Source organism: Ranitomeya variabilis, chromosome 1 (assembly GCF_051348905.1).
Source record: "Ranitomeya variabilis isolate aRanVar5 chromosome 1, aRanVar5.hap1, whole genome shotgun sequence".
Lineage (NCBI taxonomy): Eukaryota > Metazoa > Chordata > Amphibia > Anura > Dendrobatidae > Ranitomeya > Ranitomeya variabilis.
In genome coordinates, this window is record NC_135232.1 from 69,901,785 (window position 1) to 69,925,069 (window position 23,285).

Genomic DNA, 23,285 nt, shown 5'->3' on the forward strand with positions numbered 1-23,285 from the left:
ACATTGACAATGTATATCGATTGTGACCTCGACATATAGGCAAAATACACAGGGGGAAAAATAAAACATAAGTCTACATTTTTACCTTAACCAGCCGGCCTGGCTGCAGGAATGGGAGGCAATACTTGGGCTTGTGGACATACTCTTCGATCTCCTTGGCGAGCTTAGCGAGCTGCTGGCGAACTTTGTAATAGGTCACGACGCTTTCCTCATTAGTAATCTGAATACTGTTATACTGCTCCTCCAGCTTCTTCACCTCTGCAAGGGGCGGACGATGGGGACAAGGTCAGGAATAACACTGGAAACACGGCCGACGTGAGCAGCTAGCGCAGCGTTACATATGGTATAGCGGCCATCCAGAAGTAGCGCAATACTGCTGAGCAGCCCCTGATCCTAGGCACCAGTGAAAATTACAAGGTTAAAAAAAACAAAACGTCTTTTGTGTGGTCCCACTCACACTCTGCAGTGATGCAGCTATCGAGTAGCAGCGGGAGCAGGGACCTGGGTGTCAGAGACAGCTGGAACACCCATAGAGAAGGCCGAAACGTTTTTATACCATCTGTGCCTTCTCCATCTAAACAAGCTGTGTGTCCACAGGAATGGGAAGACCTGACGGCTCTTCCTCCTCCATAGACAGCAGTCATGTGATCGCCGGGAACAAAGAGGGAGTAGGAGCTGCAGGGTCACAGGAGGCCTGGACAGCAATGCAGACAGGAGGCAGCATTCCCCTTGTAACTGGTGCTAATATACCAGCCCCAGTAACATATACCCCAGATAATGTACCAGCCCCAGTAACATATACCCCAGATAATGTACCAGCCCCAGTAACATATATACCCCAGATAATATACCAGCCCCAGTAACATATACCCCAGATAATATACCAGCCCCAGTAACATATACCACAGATAATATACCGGCCCCAGTTACACATATCAGGCCCACATAATATACCAGCCCCAGTAACATATACCCCAGATAATATACCAGCCCCAGTTACATACACCCCAGATAATATACCAGCCCCAGTTACATACACCCCAGATAATATACCAGCCCCAGTAACATACAGTGGGTACGGAAAGTATTCAGACCCCTTTACATTTTTCACTCTGTTTCATTGCAGCTAGTGATGAGCGAGTATACTTGTTGTACGGGTTTTCCCGAGCATGCTCGGGTATCCTCCGAGTATTTTGGCGTGCTTGGAGACTGACGCAGCTGCATGATTTGCGATTGCTGGACAGCCTGAATACATGTGAGCAATGCCTGTTTGTTAGGGAATCCCCATATGTATTCAGGCTGTCCAGCAACTGCAAATCATGCAGCTGCGTCGACAGAAGCGATATCTCAGTGTATGCCGAAATACTCGTAGAATATCCGAGCATGCTCGGAAAACCCGAGCAACAAGTATACTTGCTCATCACTAACTGCAGCCATTTGGTATATTAAAAACAAAGTTCATTTCTTCTCATTAATGTACACTCTGCACCTCATCTTGACTGAAAAAAACAAATGTATAAGTTTTTGCAAATTTAATAAAAAGAAAAACTGAAATATCACATGGTCATAAGTATTCAGACCCTGTGCTCAGACACTCATATTTAAGTCACATGCTGTCCATTTCCTTGTGATCCTCCTTGAGATGGTTCTACACCTTCATTGGAGGCCAGCTGTGTATAAATAAACTGACAGGACTTGATTTGTAAAGGCACACACATCTATATAAGACCTCACAGCTCACAGAGCATGTCAGACCAAATGAGAATCATGAGGTCAAAGGAACTGGCCAAGGTGCTCAGAGACAGAATTGTGGCAAGGCACACATCTGGCCAAGGTTACAAAAGTTCTGCAGTACTCAAGGTTCCTAAGAGCATAGTGGCCTCAATAATCCTTAAATGGAAGAAGTTTGGGACCACCAGAAGTCTTCCTAGACCTGGCCGTCCAGCCAAACTGAGCAATCGTGGGAGAAGAGCCTTGGTGAGAGGTAAAGAAGAACCTCAAGATCACTGTGGCTGAGCTCTAGAGATGCAGTACAGAGATGGGAGAAAGTTCCACAAAGTCATCTATCACTGCAGCCCTCCACCAGTCAGGTCTTTAAGGCAGAGTGGCCCGACGGAAGCTTCTCCTCAGTGCAAGACATATGAAAGCCCACACAGAGTTTGCTAAAAAAAACACATAAAGGACTCCCAGACTATGAGAAATAAGATTCTCTGGTCTGATGAGACGAATATAGACCTTTTTGGTGATAATTCTAACCGGTATTTGTGGAGAAAACCAGGCACTGCTCATCACCTGCCCAATACAATCCCAACAGTGAAACATGGTGGTGGCAGCATCATGCTATGGGTTGTTTTTCAGCTGCAGGGACAGGACGACTGTTTGCCATTGAATGAAACATGAATGTGGCCAAGGACTCGAGATATCCTGGATGAAAACCTCTTCCAGAGTGCTCTGGACGTCAGACTTGGCCGAAGGTTCACCTTCCAACAAGACAATGACTCTAAGCACACAACTAAAATAACAAAGGAGTGGCTTCAGACCAACTCTGTGACCATTCCTGACTGGCCCAGCCAGAGCCCTGACCTAAACCCAATTGAGCATCTCTGGAGAGACCTGAAAATGGCTGTCCACCAACGTTCGCCATCCAACCTGACGGAACTGGAGAGGATCTGCAAGGAAGAATGGCAGAGGATCCCCAAATCCAGGGGTGAAAAACTTGTTGCATCATTCCCAAGAAGACTCATGGCTGTACTAGCTCAAAAGGTGATTCTACTCAATACTGAGCAAAGGGTCTGAATACTTATGACCAAGCGATATTTCAGTTTTTCTTTTTTAACCCCTTAAGCCCCGAGGGTGGTTTGCACGTTAATGACCGGGCCAATTTTTACAATTCTGACCACTGTCCCTTTATGAGGTTATAACTCTGGAACGCTTCAACGGATCTTGGCGATTCTGACATTGTTTTCTCGTGACATATTGTACTTCATGTTAGTGGTAAAATTTCTTCGATATAACTTGCTTTTATTTGTGAAAAAAACGAATATTTGGCGAAAATTTTGAAAATTTCGCAATTTTCCAACTTTGAATTTTTATGCCCTTAAATCACAGACATATGTCACACAAAATACTTAATAAATAACATTTCCCACATGTCTACTTTACATCAGCACAATTTTGGAACCAAAATTTTTTTTTGTGACGGAGTTATAAGGGTTAAAAGTTGACCAGCAATATCTCATTTTTACAACACCATTTTTTTTTAGGGACCACATCTCATTTGAAGTCATTTTGACGGGTCTATATGATAGAAAATACCCAAGTGTGACACCATTCTAAAAACTGCACCCCTCAAGGTACTCAAAACCACTTTCAAGAAGTTTATTAACCCTTCAGGTGTTTCACAGGAATTTTTGGAATGTTTAAATAAAAATGAACATTTAACTTTTTTTCACACAAAATTTATTTCAGCTCCAATTTGTTTTATTTTACCAAGGGTAACAGGAGAAAATAGACCCCAAAAGTTGTTGTACAATTTGTCCTGAGTACGCTGATACCCCATATGTGGGGGTAAAACCACAGTTTGGGCGCATGGCAGAGCTTGGAAGCAAAGGAGCGCCATTTGACTTTTCAATGCAAAATTGACTGGAATTGAGATGGGACGCCATGTTGCATTTGGAGAGCCCCTGATGTGCCTAAACATTGAAACCCCCCACAAGTGACACCATTTTGGAAAGTAGACCCCCTAAGGAACTTATCTAGATGTGTGGTGAGCACTTTGACCCAACAAGTGCTTTACAGAAGTTTATAATGCAGAGCCGTAAAAATAAAAAATCATATTTTTTCACAAAAATTATCTTTTCACCCCCAATTTTTTATTTTCCCAAGGGTGAGAGAAGAAATTGGACCCCAAAAATTGTTGTGCAATTTGTCCTGAGTACGCTGATACCCCATATGTGGGTGTAAACCATTGTTTGGGCGCAGGGCAGAGCTCGGAAGGGAAGGAGCGCCATTTGACTTTTCAATGCAAAATTGACTGGAATTGAGATGGGACGCCATGTTGCATTTAGAGAGCCCTTGATGTGCCTAAACATTGAAACCCCTAACAAGTGACACCATTTTGGAAAGTAGACCCCCTAAGGAACTTATCTAGATGTGTGGTGAGCACTTTGACCCAACAAGTGCTTTACAGAAGTTTATAATGCAGAGCCGTGAAAATAAAAATTATTTTTTTTTTTCACAAAAATGAAATTTAGCCCCCAGTTTTGTATTTTCACAAGGGTATCAGGATAAATTGGACCCTAAAAGTTGTTGTCCAATTTGTCCTGAGTACGCTGATACCCCCTATGTGGGGGGGAACCACTGTTTGGGCGCATGACAGAGCTCGGAAGGGAAGGAGCGCCATTTGGAATGCAGACTTAAATGGATTGGTCTGCAGGCGTCACGTTGCATTTGCAGAGCCCCTGATGTACCCAAATAGTACAAACCCCCCACAAGTGACCCCATATTGGAAACTAGACCTCCCAAGGAACTTATCTAGATGTGTTGTGAGAACTTTGAACCCCCAAGTGTTTCACTACAGTTTACAACGCAGAGCCGTGAAAATAAAACATATTTTTTTTCCCACAAAAATGATTTTTAGCCCCCCAAATTTTTATTTTCCCAAGGATAACAAGAGAACTTGGACCCTAGAAGTTGTTGTTCAATTTGTCCCTAGTACGCTGATACCCCATATGTTGGGGTAAACCCCTTTTTGGACGCACGGGAGAGCTCGGAAGGGAAGGAGCACTGTTTTACTTTTTCAACGCAGAATTGGCTGGAATTGAGATTGGACGCCATGTCGCGTTTGGAGAGCCCCTGATGTGCCTGAACAGTGGAAACTCCCCAATTCTACCTGAAACCCTACCCCTAACCGTTTACTGAACATTTTCTGACAGTCATAAGTGCCACGTATTTAAGTGCCACGTATTTAAGTGCCACGTATTTAAGTGCCACGTATTTAAGTGCCACGATATTTCAGTGCCACAATATTTCAGTGCCACAATATTTCAGTGCCACGTATTTCAGGCACTGAAAAATACGTGGCACGTAAATACTTCAGTGCCACGATATTTCAGTGCCACGATATTTCAGTGCCACGATATTTCAGTGCCACGTATTTCAGTGCCACGTATTTCAGGCACTGAAAAATACGTGGCACGTAAATACGTGGCACGTAAATACGTGGCACGTAAATACGTGGCACTTAAATACGTGGCACTTAAATACGTGGCACTTAAATACGTGGCACTTAAATACGTGGCACTTAAATACGTGGCACTTAAATACGTGGCACTTAAATACGTGGCACTTAAATACGTGGCACTTAAATACGTGGCACTTAAATACGTGGCACTTAAATACGTGGCACTTAAATACGTGGCACTTAAATACGTGGCACTTAAATACGTGGCACTTAAATACGTGGCACTTAAATACGTGGCACTTATATACGTGCGTGGCCACTGAAATATCGTGGCACTTATATACGTATATACGTATATAAACGTATATTTCAGTGCCACGTATTTCAGTGCCACGTATTTCAGGTTAGGGGTAGGGTTAGGGGTAGGGTTAGGGTTTTTTGTTTTTTTCTTGTTTTCTTGTGTTTTTCTATAAAAACGCATGCGTTTTACCGCGTTTACATGCATTTTTTCACACATGCGGTTTTTTTAAAAAACGCATGCAGATAAAAACGCAAGTGTGAAACCAGACTAAAAGACGCTTTTTATAGCAAAAAAGTTTTTGCGTCTCCACATTTTGAGACCTATAATTTTTCCACATTTTGGTCCACAGAGTCATGTGAGGTCTTGTTTTTTGCGGGACGAGTTGACGTTTTTATTGGTAACATTTTCGGACACGTGACCATTTTTTATCACTTTTTATTCCGATTTTTGTGAGGCAGAATAACCAAAAACCAGCTATTCATGAATTTCTTTTGGGAGAGGCGTTTATACCGTTCTGCGCTTGGTAAAATTGATAAAGCAGTTTTATTCGTCGGGTCAGTACGATTACAGCGATACCTCATTTATATCATTTTTTTATGTTTTGACTCTTTTATACGATAAAAACTATTTTATAGAAAAAATAATTATTTTGGCATCGCTTTATTCTGAGGACTATAACTTTTTTATTTTTTTGCTGATGATGCTGTATGGCGGCTCGTTTTTTGCGGGACAAGATGACGTTTTCAGCGGTAACATGTTTATTTATATCCGTCTTTTTGATCGCGTGTTATTCCACTTTTTGTTCGGCGGTATGGTAATAAAGCGTTGTTTTTTGCCTCGTTTTTTTTTTTTTTTTCTTACGGTGTTTACTGAAGGGGTTAACTAGTGGGCCAGTTTTATAGGTTGGGTCGTTACGGACGCGACGATACTAAATACGTGTACTTTTATTGTTTTTGTTTGTTTTTTTTAGATAAAGAAATGTATTTATGGGAATAATATTTTTTTTTTTATTATTATTTATTTAGGAATTTTTTTTATTTTTTTTTTTACACATGTGGACATTTTTTTTTTTACTTTTTTACTTTGTCCCAGGGGGGGACATCACAGATCGCAGATCTGATAGTGTGCACAGCACTCTATCAGATCTGCGATCATACTTTCATCGGAGCAGGCTGCAGCTTTCATCTGCAGCCTGCTCCGACCCGGAAGTGCTCCCTGCAGGACTCGGATACAGCCCCTCGGCCATTTTGGATCCGGGGCCTGCAGGGAGAAGACGTTCGGTACGAGGTGAGTACATCACCTTGTACCGATCGTCTCAGGGAAGCACGCAGGGAGCCCCCTCCCTGCGCGATGCTTCCCTGTACCGCCGGTACACCGCGATCATGTTTGATCGCGGTGTGCCGGGGGTTAATGTGCCGGGGGCGGTCCGTGACCGCTCCTGGCACATAGTGCCGGATGTCAGCTGCGATATGCAGCCGACACCCGGCTGCGATCGGCCGCGCTCTCCCCGTGAGCGCGGCCGATCGCGTATGACGTACTATACCGTCACCGGGAATTAAGGCCCACCCCACCTCGACGGTATAGTACGTCATATGGGATTAAGGGGTTAATACATTTGCAAAAATTTCTACATTTCTGGGGGTTTTTTTCAGTCAAGATGGGGTGTAGAGTGAACATTAATGAGAAAAAATGAACTTTTTTGAATTTACCAAATGGCTGCAATGAAAAAGAGTGAAAAATGTAAAGGGGTCTGAATACTTTCCAACCCTAGTTACATATACCCCAGTTAATATTCCAGCCCCAGTTACAAGGGAAATAGGAGAAAAATAATAATTAAAACTGAAATCTCACTCCAGAGGTGATTTATGACTTATGTTGGGGATGGGTGGAGCGGCACAATGTGTAAAATAAATGAAAAGTAAGATGAATAAATAAATACATCTGATTCCAGCAGTGTGTCACTTACTGAGCTGCCTGCTGCAATTTATAATTAAAAAAAAAAAAATCACTTCTTTCAACAGGAGATCACTAGAGGACTAGTAAACCTGTTGCCGTATAGTCCTCCATATTCATCAACTCGGTACAGCCCCTCCCCCACCACTGATTGGCAGCTTTCTGCCTATGCACAGTGTGCACAAAGCTGTTAATCAGAGGTGTGGGCGGGGGCTATGCATAGCTCAGCATTCAGGGAACTGGTAGATCTGCAGACAAGAAAACAGTGATTTTATCACAATTACACAAAGAAGCCCAATAAGTGACTTATCGCTGGAATCAGGGTCTCTGCCCGTATGTCATACACATCTGATGACAGATTCCCTTTAAAAGGGAGTTGTCTACTACAGGACATTAACTTCCTTATTTTATATTGCACACTGGGTGCATTCAAAAGCGGATGTCAAGTAGTGAACAACTTCTTTAAATAGGATATTTGCAAGATGCTGCATTTCTACTTCTCAGTAAGTCGACGCCCCATTATAAAGCGGTGCTCGGACAGAGAAGGTTCACTTACTTTCTGCTACTCCAGGAATGGCTCTGTAGTGCTGGAACTGATAGAAGGACTTCTCCAGCATGTATTCGGGGTTAATTTCCTCCACACGTAGCAGGTTCAGCACCATGTTGTATGTGAGGTGGAACGCACTGTTAAGTGGATCAGCTGATCCCTGAGAAAAGGGAAAAACAAACGATAAGTATGGAAAAAATTATTGTCTCCCAGATTCTACAGGTTTCTAGTCCTGCTTTGCAGTGTAGACTGGGACAAGGATAACAGAGTAAGGACGATATGCTGACAGCTTCATTGCACTGGTAGAGGCACAGATACACAGAGAAGGATTTCTACGCAGCTCCCCTGTTGCTCCATCACATTTGTCAGACTGTATTACCTATTACATATTACATATTTCTCTGACCATTCCCTGTGGTTACTGTAAAGGGCTGACACCCCGCAGTGCTGCACTGATACTACAGGAACGTTGGGCCTCCGCTACCGTTACATTTCTATTAAAGTAAATAGAAGATTGAATAAGACAATTCTGAATTACTAAACGCCAGATTACAGGGAACCAGTCAGGAGATTCAGCCTACCCTAATTATGTGTGTAGACAGAAAAAATGATCACTTAAACAGAGATGGCCTGGAAGAGACTGCCCAGCGGACTCCCCTCAGAGCGCCGCACTCCCCTCAGAGCGCCGCACTCCCCTCAGAGCGCCGCACTCCCCTCAGAGCGCCGCACTCCCCTCAGAGCGCCGCACTCCCCTCAGAGCGCCGCACTCCCCTCAGAGCGCCGCACTCCCCTCAGAGCGCCGCACTCCCCTCATATCCACTGTTCTTCAAAGTATTACATCTGGGCAATAAAAATGAAAAAAGCATATACAGAATGGGAGGAATAGGGCTAAGCAACAGCACATGTGAAAAAGACTTAGGTATACTAATAGATCACAGACTGAACACGAGTCAACAGCGTGTTGCAGCAGCAAAAAGAGCAAATACAATTCTGGGATGTATTAACAGAAGCATGCAGTCTAGATCACGTGAAGTCATTATTGCCCTCTACTCCTCTTTGGTCAGGCCTCATCTGGAATACTGTGTCCAGTTTTGGGCACCACATTTTAAAAAAGACATCAACAAACTGGAGCAAGTTCAGAGAAGAGCGACCAGAATTGTGACCCATCTGCAAACCATGTCCTATGAGGAACGTTTACAGGATCTGGGAATGTTTAGCTTCCAAAAAAGAAGACTGAGAGGAGACTTAATAGCGGTCTACAAATATCTCAAGGGCTGTCACATTGTAGAAGGATCATCTTTATTCTCATTTGCACAAGGAAAGACTAGAAGCAATGGGATTAAACTGAATGGGAGGAGACACAGATTAGATATTAGAAAAAACTTTTGACAGTGAGGGTGATCAATGAGTAGAACAGGCTGCCACGTGACGTGGCGAGTTCTCCTTCAATGGAAGTCTTCAAACAGAGGCTGGGCAGACATCTGTCTGGGATGATTTAGTGAATCCAGCCTTGAGCAGGGGGTTGGACACGAGGACCCTTCCAACTCTAACATTCTATGATTCTATGGCACCAAGCTATACTGTGACAGACAGTCTCGTGGATGCAACACCGTAACTGCTCCATTTTTCATCAACAGGAAACATATGTTTCCCTGACATGTACAGAGCAGATGACGAGGTCAGGACATCAAACGCCCCAGCTGCTCTGGTTTTAGGATACACAAGTCAATTTTTATTTTTGCTTTACTATTTAGCATTTGGAGCCAAGCACAAAGTGCCTGCGTCCACATTTATCAGGTCTCACTGATCAGTAGCAGAATGGAGAGAGAAAGTGAGAAGACAAATATATCCTACAAGATGGCCGATTACTGCCTGCCTGGGAGGGCGCAGCATTTCTGCACTTAGCTGGACATATAAGTTGGTAAAAGCTCTGGAGAACTCGTTTAACCTCCATTTAAGTCCCCATGTATCAGGCCAAAAGTGTGTTCTTTTGACCTCTGACTGGCAGGTGTATGTCCTGTATAGGAACCGCAGCAGACAATGCGCTAGAGGAAAAAATGCAATAATTCTGCATTGGGGCTGGAAGTGAGTCTTCCACAAGAAAGGATAACAACAGATACCACTTCTATACACAGGACCCACCAATCACAATATGGGATGTCACAGCTCCTACTCCTCCTCCCTTCACAATGACCTTTACACACGCTCATTAGGTGCTTCAATAAAAAAGATGGGGTCAGTTAGCTTTTTTTTTTTTTTTTTTTTTTTTTTTTGAAACACCAAGCATAATCTCTGATGATCGTTCCACTGACATCTCCAGGATGGGCAACAGAAGAACAATGCCAGTTCTAAGAAAGCATGCTACAACATAGGTATTTTATGGAGAATGGAATAATTTAAGAGGTTTATGTAACTATCATTCACCTAAAAGAATCAGCCCCGAACACGGTATATTATTGTTATGAGCCTTTAAATTAAATGGCCAAGTTCCTAAAAGTCAGAGAATTCAAGATTTCTTGCACATATAGGGCCTCCCAGAAGACAAATGTAGGTGAAGCTTCCCTTTAACTCCTTATATTTTCAGCTTTGTGGTTTTGTTTTTTCTCCCCTTCTTTCCAGAGCCGCAACCTTTTTTTTTTTTTCCTTCATTGTCTTTTGCATGACAAGTTTAAGTTTTGAGCGATGCCACTCATTTTACTATATACTGTGCTGAAAATGACTAAAAACTAAATTCCAAGTGAGGAAAATGAAATCTAAAAACAAAAACAATACACCCTCCCCCCCCCCCCCCCCCAAAAAAAAAAAAAAAACAACATCAACATATAATTGTTATATAAATAATAATATATAAACATATGTACACACACACGTGTGTGTGTGTGTGTGTGTGTGTGTGTGTATGTATATATATATATATATATATATATATATATATATATATATATATATATATATATATATATATATATATATATATAGCCAGAATTTGTTTACATTTATGTGGTGATAATGCTGGATCTCTGTTTGACACGACTTGCATTCATTTGTGAAAATATCGGAAATTTGGCAAAAATTGTGAAAAATTTGCAATTGTAAAACGTTCAATTTTCAATCTTTATATCCTTAAACCAGTTAACATTTCCCGTATGTCTATTTTACATCATTTTTCAGACGTCATTTTATATTGTTAGGATGTTAGAAGGGTTATGAGTTTAGTAACAATTTCATTTTTTTCAAGAAATTTACAAATTCCGTGTCTTTAGGGAGCTATTCAAATTTAAATGTATTTTTCTGAGCCTATATACTGGAAATTCCCCAAAAGTGATACCATTTTAAAAACCGCACCCTTCAAATCTGCTGTCATGAAAATGTTTAACCCTTCAGATGCTACACAGGAATTAGCACAAAGTTGAATGGAAAAAAAAGGTAATTTTTACTCTAAAATGTTGCTTTAGCCCCAAATTTTTCAGTTTTTCAAAAGGCAACATCATGAATCAAACCAGTGTCAGTATGATGAAAAAATGATTTTTGGTGCATTTTCTATAATTGTTTTTTAATTCGCTGTATGGAATAAATAGTGCGCCAGTTTTATAGTTTTAGAGATCAGGTCATTTTGGACACAGCGATACTAATTACCGTATATACTCGAGTATAAGCCGACCCGAGTATAAGCCGACCCCCCAAATTTTGCCACAAAAAACTGGGAAAACTTATTGACTCGAGTATAAGCCTAGGGTGGAAAATGCAGCAGCTACCGGTAAATTTCAAAAGTAAAAATAGATACCAATAAAAGTAAAATTAATTGAGACATCAGTAGGTTACGGGTTATTGAATATCCATATTGAATCAGAAGCCCCATATAATGCTCCATACAGATCATGAAGGGCCCCATAAGATGCTCCATAGACACATTTGCCCCATACAATGCTGCATAAAGGTTGATGGCCCCATAAGATGCTCCACACATTATGGCCCCATGAGATGCTCCACACATTAGGGGCCCCATGAGATGCTCCACACATTAGGGGCCCCATGAGATGCTCCACACATTAGGGGCCACATGAGATGCTCCACACATTAAAGGCCACATGAGATGCTCCACACATTAAAGGCCACATGAGATGCTCCACACATTAAAGGCCACATGAGATGCTCCACACATTAAAGGCCACATGAGATGCTCTGCACATTAAAGGCCACATGAGATGCTCTGCACATTAGGGGCCACATGCAGAGGTGTATCTAGCGTTTCTGGCACCTGTGGCAAGAATTCATTTTGGCGCAACCCCCCCAAGGACATATGCCCCCAGTCAGCCCCATCATTGTCCTCTCCTCCTCCACCATCCCCATAATTGCTCTCTCCCAGTCAGCCCCATCATTGCCCTCTCCTCCCCCCACACACACCATTCACTTCTCTGCACATTCCCCTGCAGCGCGATACACACACACACCCAATACTGAGCCACACACACACATACACACACACACCTCTCACCTCTCCTCGCGCTCTGCCGCAGCAGCTCCATCGCCTTCCTCTGACACAGCCGGCCGCTGAATGATGACTTCATCCAGCGGTGCGTCTGTGTGAGAGGAAGCAAGAGGAAGCAGGAAGACAGATCGCTGGGCAGCGGAGCTGCAGGGATTTCTCCCTGCCCGCCGCAGCCACTCTGCAGGGGCTCCCCTCCCCCTCTGCACACATTGGGAGCCAGCACTCTGCAGCTTCTCTGTGCCGGCTGTCAGTTTGACAGTCGGCACAGAGAACAGCTGACTCCCAGACCGGGGGCAGCAGAATGCAGCCGCCGGGGGAGACACTGCGGACCGCCGAATTAGGCGGCCCGACTGCGCCCCCCTGCCGGCTGCGCCCGGGGCACACACATTTGCCCCATTTGCTGGTGCTGCGATTAAAATAAAAAAAAATCACATACTCACCTCTCTTCGCTCAGGCCCCCGGCACTTGCGATAGTCACCTGTCCCCCGTTCCATCGCTGCGCGCTGCTCTGTCTTCCGTCCTCGGCACTGACTGTTCAGGCAGAGGGCGGCGCGCACACTAATCGCGTCATCGCGCCCTCTGACCTGAACAGTCACAGCCAGAGGACGGAAGACAGAGCAGCACGCAGCGATGGAACGGGGGACAGGTGACTATCGCGCAATGCTCCCCCTCCCCTCATATACTTACCTGCTCCCGGCACGGTCCCTGGCAGCGTCTCACTGTCGGATGGTCTCCGGGAGCCGGCGGCATCAGCGGTCACGTACCGCACATTAGAGTAATGAATATGCGTGCATATTCATGACTTTAATGAGCGGTACCACGTGACCGCTGAACACAGGAAGAGCTGCCCGGAAACCATCGGAGATGCAGGGACAGCGCCAGGAACAGGTGAGTATATCACAGCCACCGCTCCCCCTCACCCGCCGACCCCACACCGACACTGACTCGAGTATAAGCTGAGAGGGTCACTTTCAGCCCAAAAAAGTGGGCTGAAAATCTCAGCTTATACTCGAGTATATACGGTATGTGTACTTTTTTTGTTTCTCTTAGTTTTATCACAAAGTTTTTAGTGATGAAATGGCTGTTTGGGAGTTGTGTGTTTTTTATTTTTTTTTATTTTTTATGTTTACACATTTTATTTTGACTTTTTTCAAGTCTCACTGTGGTACATGTATCATTTTTTACTATGCTCGTTGGTCTCTTACACTGCAGTACTCGTGTAATGCAGTGCAGGAGAGCAGTCAGTGATCGACACAGCCTGTGAGACCCTGCTTATGAGCTGGATCTTACAGGCCACCATACCCTGGGGTCATCACATTACCTCAGGGTACCATGGCAACAATCGGTACCAGCAATTAATTACAATTGCAGAAAGTCAAACCTGCCATATTGGGGTCTTTTTAACCCCCCTTTAAGCACTATACAGCTGTTGTGATTGACAACGGTATTTGAGGGGTTAATCAGTCCCGATCTGCTCCAAAACTGGCAGGGGCAGATACTGCAGGGTGTCAGCGGTCATGTACAGCTGTTTCCAAATGATCAAAATACTGCGATTCTGCCTTTTTTGATCTCCTGACTTAATTTTGAGCAGAAGTATGCTGACATCCCCTACATACTGTATGAGCCCGCACACAGACCCCTATATACCACGAGCCCACACGCAGCCCCTATACACACCATAAGGGCCCACACACAGCCCCCCTATACGCCATAAGGGCCCAGACACAGCCCCCCTATACGCCATAAGGGCCCACACAGCCCCCCTATACGCCATAAGGGCCCACACAGCCCCCCTATACGCCATAAGGGCCCACACAGCCCCCCTATACGCCATAAGGGCCCACACAGCCCCCCTATACGCCATAAGGGCCCACACAGCCCCCCTATACGCCATAAGGGCCCACACAGCCCCCCTATACGCCATAAGGGCCCACACAGCCCCCCTATACGCCATAAGGGCCCACACAGCCCCCCTATACGCCATAAGGGCCCTGACACAGCCCCCTATACACCATAAGGGCCCACACACAACCCACCCTATATGCCGTAAGGGCTGACACACAGCCCCCCTATACACCATGAGGGCCCACACACAACCCTCCTATACGCCATAAGGGCCCACACACACAGCCCCCACGTAGCCTCCTATATACCAGATGAGTCTCAGCCTCAGATTTACAGCATGTGCCACAAGTAGCGTCCGATATACAGAACTTGTCTCACGTAGCCTCCGATATACAGCATGTGCCCCATGTAGCCTCTTATACAAAGCATGAGACCCAACCCATGTAGCCTCTTATATACAGCACTAGATGGTGACCCGATTCTAACGCATCGGGTATTCTAGAATATGCATGTCCACGTAGTATATTGCCCAGTGACGTAGTATATTGCCCAGTGACGTAGTATATTGCACAGCCACGTAGTATATTGGCCAGTTACGTAGTATATTGCACAGCCACATAGTATATTGCCCAGTTACGTAGTATATTGCACAGCCACGTAGTATATTTCCCAGTTACGTAGTATACAGCAGAGCCACGTAGTATATTGCACAGCGACGTAGTATACAGCCACGTAGTATATTGCCCAGTTACGTAGTATATTGCACAGCCCACGTAGTATATTGCCCAGTGATGTAGTATATTGCCCAGTGACGTAGTATATTGCCCAGTGATGTAGTATATTGCCCAGCCACATAGTATATTGCCCAGTGACGTAGTATACAGCACAGAGCCACGTAGTATATTGCACAGCGACGTAGTATACAGCAAAGAGCCACGTAGTATATTGCCCAGCCACGTATGTCACAGGTTAAAAAATAAAAAATAAAGATATACTCACCTTCCGAGGGGCCCCTTGTAGTTCTGTCGCCTGTGTTCGGTTCAGGCAGCAGCTTCCTGTCCGAGGGTGTGATGATCGTGACGTCACGGCAGATCCTTCTCGCACAGGCGCGCAGGGCCTGCGATGACATCGCGATCACATGACTGACGTCATGGCAGGTCCTTCTCGCGCAGGCCCTGTGATGACGTCGCGGTGACATGACCGTGACGTCATGGCAGGTCCTTGTCGCACACCAACCTTAGCACCGGTACCTGCCGCTTGCATGGACCGGTCACCGGAGCGTCGGAAAGTGAGTATATAATGATTTGTTATTTTTTTTTAATTATTTTTAACATTAGATGTTTTTACTATTGAGGCTGCATAGGCAACATCAATAGTAAAAACTTGGTCACACAGGGTTAATAGCGGCGGTAACGGAGTGCGTAACCCGCGGCATAACGCGGTCCGTTACCACTGGCATTAACCCTGTGTGAGCGGTGACTGCAGGGAGTATGGAGCGGCCGGCCGGCACTGACTGCAGGGGAGTAGGGAGGGACTAATCGGACTGTGCCCGTCGCTGATTGGTCGCGGCAGCCATGACAGGCAGCTGGCGAGACCAATCAGCGAATGAATATCTGTGACGGAAGTTGCCGACAGAAAGACGGAAGTACCCCTTAGACAATTATATATATAGATGTGCCCCACGCAGCCTCCAATATACAGCATGTGCCCCAAGTAGCCTCTTATATACAGCACAAGCCCCATATAGCTTCTGCTATACAAGATGAGCCCACACAGTCCCTTATATACATGCAAATTCTATACACATGAAAAAGACTGGCTGGCTGTCTTCAGGCTGGCAGGAGTCTTGCTGGCACATTTGGGGGTGACACCCCAGGCCAGGTTTATATAGATTTGGGGCCTGTCTGGCCAATTGCCTACAAATTCCTGATTCTGAGCATGCTCAGTGTAAAAAAACGGATTCCAGCACTGGATTCCGTCATACGACATGTCACGACGGATCCTGCGTCCATAGGCTTGCATTCTAGTCAACGACGTATGCCGCAGGATCCGTCAGGATACGTTTTCCCGACACAGACAAAAAACGTTTGAACGTTTTTTCCAGACGACGGTCCACCAAAACACGACGGATCCGTCGCACGACGGATGTGACGTGTGGCCATCCGTCGCTAATACAAGTCTATGGGAAAAAAACGGATCCTGCGGGCACATTTGCAGGATCAGTTTTTTTCCCAAAACGACGCATTGCAACGGATCAGAAAAGACAGAAGTGTGAAAGAGGCCATAGGCTACTTTCACACTAACTTTTTTGCAATCCGTTGTTTAGGGCAAAAAACGGATCCTGCAAATGTGCTTGCAGGATGCGTTTTTTGCCCATAAACTTGTATTAGCGACGGATCGCGATGGATTGCCACGTCCATCGTGCGACGGATCTGTCGTGTTTTGGCGGACCGTTGTCACAAAAAACGTTAAATGTAATGTTTTTTTGTCTGTCGTGTCTGCCATTTTCGACCGCGCATGCGCGGCCGAAACTCCGCCCCCTCCTCCCCGGACTGCAGAATGGGCAGCGGATGCGTCGAAAAACTGCATCCACTGCCCACGTCTTGCAAAAAATTCACAACGTGCGTCGGTACCTCGGCCCGAAGCATTGCGACGGACCCGTACCGACGGAAGTGTGAAAGAGGCCTTAGTCAGCAGATAGTCCATTGATATGAGGATCTCCTGCTGTGGAGGACCTGCCCTGTCAGACATCCCATGATCAGACACGGTGTATGGCTTTGTTTCCCCTGGGGACACTGTTTTCAGCTTTAGGTCAAAGGACCCTACTTAGGAATTGTCAAAAATGGAGGTCCCTTTAGAGCCCCAACATACGATATTGATTTTGATGTATTTTATCCAGGTCTCCCTTGTTCACTGGGGGGGAAAAAAAAAACACCCGCAGTGCGCCTGCTCTCGGCCCTGCTGCCGCTGCACTTTCGCCTCCTACAGCTTGGCATCAAGTGATCTTTCCATTATTGAGAGGAAGTCCGAGAACTGAGACGCTCTGGCATAATCCATCATAAACCTGCTCAGTTTTTCCAGATCTTGCGCTTGTTTCACATGACACCGAGGAAGCATAATCTATACCTGACAGCTTCTAAGAAACATAAAAAGGTCAGATGGATTTTTTCTTCAAAACGAAAAAAAAAAAAGGAAAAAACAAAAAAAAACAAAAAGAGAATGAGCAGATATAACACAAAAGTAGATGCAAGCCCGTAAAATTAAAAAACATGTCCTAAAACTGAATGTAAGAGGCATCCATCCACACATCTGAAAGCGATAACCGCTCACCGCACATGGACTTCAATAGCAGATCAACGTCAACGCTGCTAAAGTGCGTGCGCCGTTTATTAAAGGGGAAATTCTACTTTATATAGAGAGTTCAGCAAACTGAAAGTTTTCATTTTGACATTCGGCTGTTAAGTCATATCCGTGTCAATGGCTCAATCATCATAGAGGAAAATGACACTCAGAACACGATGAGACGCATTTTACGTCAATTAGAACTGTGCTACAGATAAATCAGCTACTAGACCATCAGCAAGGAATACCATGTAGGACAAAGGGTCTGCTAAATCCACCTGCATCAAAGGGGTTTTACAAGATTAGGAAGAGATAGACAGCCGCCTTCTTCCAAAAACAACTGCACACTGAAGCAGAGTGGCAGTACCACACACAACCTGTGGGACAGGGGTGGCGCTGTTTGGGAACAAAAGTTCCAATGTTTTTCTAATCCTTTTAAGGCCTCGCACTCATCAGTATAAAACATAGATCCGATGTTGATCCAGATAAGTCGGACGTGTGTTGTTGTGAGTACAATGTTATTTTTCTCACATAGTATCCGTGTGCAATGCGTTTTTTCTCTCTCCAACTATTATTCTTCAATTATTCACAGTGTTCTATGCTACAGAATGGTAATGTATCTGTAAAAATCGGACAGCATACAGATGGACTATGTGCCGGCCGTTTTCTCTCACACCCATTGACTTTATAACTTTGCTTACAAGCTCGTTACTGTTGAGCTTGTGAGCTCTGCTCTAAAGCTCGATGTGGCAGAGGTAACGTTGTCTCTGCTGGCAGCAATAGTACCCCCAACCAAACATCCTGGCAGTGAAGGAGAAGATCTTGTCCTGTAGAACACAGGAACCGCCCAAATAAATAATAAGATGTATAGTTTACTAATATTTCCATTATGCAAAGTGCCTTGTTTCGCCGCTACAAGCTTCATCCCGGGTCTCAGCTGCCGCTCTTAGGCTTGTGCTCAACTACATATCTTGTGTTGGCACGTGACTTGTGCTGTTTGTGAAGAGTACAAGCTGACTGCTCATTTCAAACGCTAAGCTTGTCTCCTTCCAGGATATATAGATATAGAAGGGGGCTGGCTTAGATGCTGAAATTATCAGTCTGCCAGCATCCTCTTACAAACCACAGAGATACAATAAAGCAATAACCAATACGAGAGCCTTCAAGCCACAGCAAGAAGGAAGCTGAGGAGTGGGGTGCTCACTCCTAAGCATTGTTCGCTTGAAATAACCCCCCTTGAACTCCGGGTACACCCTTTGAAAGGGATCTGCCAGCAGATTTTTGCTCTATCATTTAAGATCAGCATAATGTAGGGGAAGAGACCCTGATTCCTGTGGTGTGTTACCTAATGGGCTGCCATTTGTAGTTTCAATAAAAATAAATGTATTATCAGGATGAGATTATCACCAAAGGACTAGATGTCTCTTGCCATGTAGTCCTCCTGCTCTGTGTCACCACGCCCCATCACCAATTGACAGCTTTCTGCCTATGCACAGTGTACACAGAGAGCTGCTAATCAATGGTGTGGGCAGGGTTACACAGGGCTCAGCATTCAGAGAAAAAAGGAATTTTATCAAAACTCCACCAAGCAGCCCAGTAAGTGACACATTGCTGGAATCAGTGTCTCTTCCCCTTCAGCATACTGCTCTCAGATAACAAAAAGCAAAAAAGGTGACAGACACCTATAAAGAGATAAAGACACTGAGGTGAAAGTCAACAGTTTTTATCTCATTTTTTATGTTTTTACCATGAAAAATTCCATTTTTATTTTATACAGTTCCAGAGATATTGGGGCCTTTTCATTCAGTGCTGATGATTATGGTTGTCACCAAAATAGTTGTGTTTCACATAAATCCCTGGGGAAGTTGTGGGGTGTCTAAATTATTAACCCCCTTAGGAAAGATAATTAAAATCATCACTACATAAAACCCTATAGTGGATTTAGAAAAAAAACAAAAAAAAACTGAATTCTCGAGGAGCAGTGGGAATAAAATAGGAGTAAAAAGTGATGTTTTTCTATCTGGTGACGAGTCCTCTAATAAACATAACAGGGAAGAGCAGCACATTAGGGCATTCTGTATACACCATTACCGACCATACAATGGTAGGATCACATACGGCTTTCTGGAGATGAAGTGCACACGTTAATGCTCTGCCCACACTGCTGTCCAGGCAGAAAGATCTCACGTCCGTTCTCTGCCCACCCTGCTGTCCAGGCAGGAAGATCTCACACGTTCGTACTCTGCCACCCTGCTGTCCAGGCAGGAAGATCTCACACGTTCGTACTCTGCCACCCTGCTGTCCAGGCAGGAAGATCTCACACGTTCGCGCTCTGCCCACCCTGCTGTCCAGGCAGGAAGATCCCACACGTTCGTACTCTGCCCACCCTGCTGACCAGGCAGGAAGATCTCACGTTCGTACTCTGCCCACCCTGCTGACCAGGCAGGAAGATCCCACACGTTCGTACTCTGCCCACCCTGCTGACCAGGCAGGAAGATCTCACACATTCATGCTCTGCCCACCCTTCTGACCAGGCAGGAAGATCTCACACATTCATGCTCTGCCCACCCTGCTGACCAGGCAGGAAGATCTCACACGTTCGTGCTCTGCCCACAGAGCTGTCCAGGCAGGAAGATCTCACATGTTCCTGCTCTGCCCACCCTGCTGACCGGGCAGGAAGATCTCACAGGTTCATGCTCTGCCCACCCCTGCTGTCCAGGCAGGAAGATCTCACACATTCATGCTCTGCCCACCCTGCTGACCGGGCAGGAAGATCTCACACGTTTGTGCTCTGCCCACCCTGCTGTCCAGGCAGGAAGATCTCACACGTTCGTGCTCTGCCCACAGAGCTGTCCGGGCAGGAAGATCTCACACATTCATGCTCTGCCCACCCTGCTGTCCAGGCAGGAAGATCTCACATGTTCGTGCTCTGCCCACCCTGCTGACCGGGCAGGAAGATAGCACACGTTCGCGCTCTGCCCACCCTGCTGTCCAGGCAAGAAGATAGCACACGTACTCGTGCACTGTCCACCCTGCTGTCCAGGCAGGAAGATCTCACACGTTCGTACTCTGCCCACCCTGCTGTCCAGGCAGGAAGATCTCACATGTTCGGGCTCTGCCCACAGAGCTGTCCAGGCAGGAAGATCTCACACGTTCGTGCTCTGCCCACCCTGCTGTCCAGGCAGGAAGATCTCACATGTTCGTGCTCTGCCCACCCTGCTGACCGGGCAGGAAGATCTCACATGTTCGTGCTCTGCCCAAAAAGCTGTCCGGGCAGGAAGATCTCACACACTCATGCTCTGCCCACCCCGCTGACCAGGCAGGAAGATCTCACATGTTCGGGCTCTGCCCACAGAGCTGTCCGGGCAGGAAGATCTCACACGTTCCTGCTCTGCCCACCCTGCTGTCCAGGCAGGAAGATCTCACATGTTCGTGCTCTGCCCACCCTGCTGACCGGGCAGGAAGATCTCACATGTTCGTGCTCTGCCCAAAAAGCTGTCCGGGCAGGAAGATCTCACACGTTCCTGCTCTGCCCACCCTGCTGTCCAGGCAGGAAGATCTCACATGTTCGTGCTCTGCCCACCCTGCTGTCCAGGCAGGAAGATCCCAAACGTTCATGGTCTGCCCACCCGGCTGTCCAGGCAGGAAGATCTCACACATTCATGCTCTGCCCACGCTGCTGACCAGGCAGGAAGATCTCACACGTTCCTGCTCTGCCCACCCTGCTGTCCAGGCAGGAAGATCCCACACGTTCGTACTCTGCCCACCCTGCTGACCAGGCAGGAAGATCCCACACGTTTGCGCTCTGCCCACCCTGCTGTCCAGGCAGGAAGATCCCACACGTTCGTACTCTGCCCACCCTGCTGTCCAGGCAGGAAGATCTCACAAATTCAAGCTCTGCCCACCCTTCTGACCAGGCAGGAAGATCTCACACATTCATGCTCTGCCCACCCTGCTGACCAGGCAGGAAGATCTCAAACATTCATGCTCTGCCCACCCTGCTCACCAGGCAGGAAGATCTCACACATTCATGCTATGCCCACCCCGCTGACCAGGCAGGAAGATCTCACATGTTCGGGCTCTGCCCACAGAGCTGTCCGGACAGGAAGATCTCACACGTTCGTGCTCTGCCCACCCTGCTGTCCAGGCAAGAAGATCTCACATGTTCGTGCTCTGCCCACCCTGCTGACCGGGCAGGAAGATCTCACATGTTCGTGCTCTGCCCAAAAAGCTGTCCGGGCAGGAAGATCTCACACGTTCGTGCTCTGCCCACCCTGCTGTCCAGGCAGGAAGATCTCACATGTTCGTGCTCTGCCCACCCTGCTGTCCAGGCAGGAAGATCTCAAATGTTCATGCTCTGCCCACCCTGCTCACCAGGCAGGAAGATCCCACACGTTCATGGTCTGCCCACCCTGCTGTCCAGGCAGGAAGATCTCACACATTCATGCTCTGCCCACGCTGCTGACCAGGCAGGAAGATCTCACACGTTCCTGCTCTGCCCACCCTGCTGTCCAGGCAGGAAGATCTCACACGTTCACGCTCTGCCCACCCTGCTGTCCAGGAAGGAAGATCTCACACGTTCGCGCTCTGCCCACCCTGCTGTCCAGGCAGGAAGATCTCACACGTTCGCGCTCTGCCCACCCTGCTGTCCAGGCAGGAAGACCTCACACGTTCATGCTCTGCCCACCCTGCTGTCCAGGCAAGAAGATAGCACACGTACTCGTGCACTGCCCACCCTGCTGTCCAGGCAGGAAGATCTCACATGTTCGTACTCTGCCCACCCTGCTGTCCAGGCAGGAAGATCTCACACGTTCGCGCTCTGCCCACCCTGCTGTCCAGGCAGGAAGATCTCACACGTTCGTGCTCTGCCCACCCTGCTGACCAGGCAGGAAGATCTCACACGTTCGTGCTCTGCCCACCCTGCTGTCCAGGAAGGAAGATCTCCAACAGATCCTCTTTGAGGAATTTCGTTATAAGGATCCATGTGTTATACAAGCTCAGTCCTCCAAGTGTTAAAGAACAAGTCATAAAGTTCACACACTGAACAGAAAGACGATTACGGGATTAAGAGGCCAAAAAGTATTAAGCGAGCGAGGAGCGCACATGTGGTCGCCACACCACTGACTCACACGCAGAGAACCTGTTGGCAGGATCTGAACTCCCGCCCAAAGGTGAAGCCAACACAAATGTTGTCACAGATTGTAAAAAGGAGGTGAAAAAAAAAGGCTAAATTCACTGAAGGGCTACAGCGCACACAATGGGGACTTTTACATTTTTTTTCTACCTGCTTTAGGCTACGTTCACATTTGCGGTCGGCGCCGCAGCGTTGCCGCATGCATCATGCGCCCCTATATTTAACATGGGGGCGCATGGACATGCGTCGCACTTGCGTTTTGCGCCGCATGCGTCCCTGCGGCGCCCGCGTCCGGGCGCAGAGGACACAGCAAGTTGCATTTTTGCTGCGTCCAAAATCAATGAAAAAAAGGACGCATGCGGCGCAAAACGCAGCGTTGTGCATGCGTTTTTGTTTGCGTTGTGCGTTGCGGCGCCGACGCTGCGGCGCACAACGCAAATGTGAACGTAGCCTTAGCCAAGATCACAGCACTTTTAGGGTAAGTTCACACAG

General features: G+C 46.4%; 1 protein-coding gene across 1 annotated transcript in view; it reads right to left on the reverse strand.

Annotated features, from left to right (window-relative positions):
• Nucleotides 1-23,285, reverse strand: part of MTREX (Mtr4 exosome RNA helicase) — a 149,493-nt gene that overhangs the window by 34,644 nt on the left and 91,564 nt on the right. The window contains exons 16-17 of the mRNA XM_077285025.1: nucleotides 7,993-8,143; nucleotides 86-258 (exon numbers count right to left, since the gene is read on the reverse strand). Of these exons, the coding sequence (XP_077141140.1) occupies nucleotides 86-258; nucleotides 7,993-8,143 (324 nt within the window). The remainder of the gene's footprint in view (nucleotides 1-85; nucleotides 259-7,992; nucleotides 8,144-23,285) is intronic.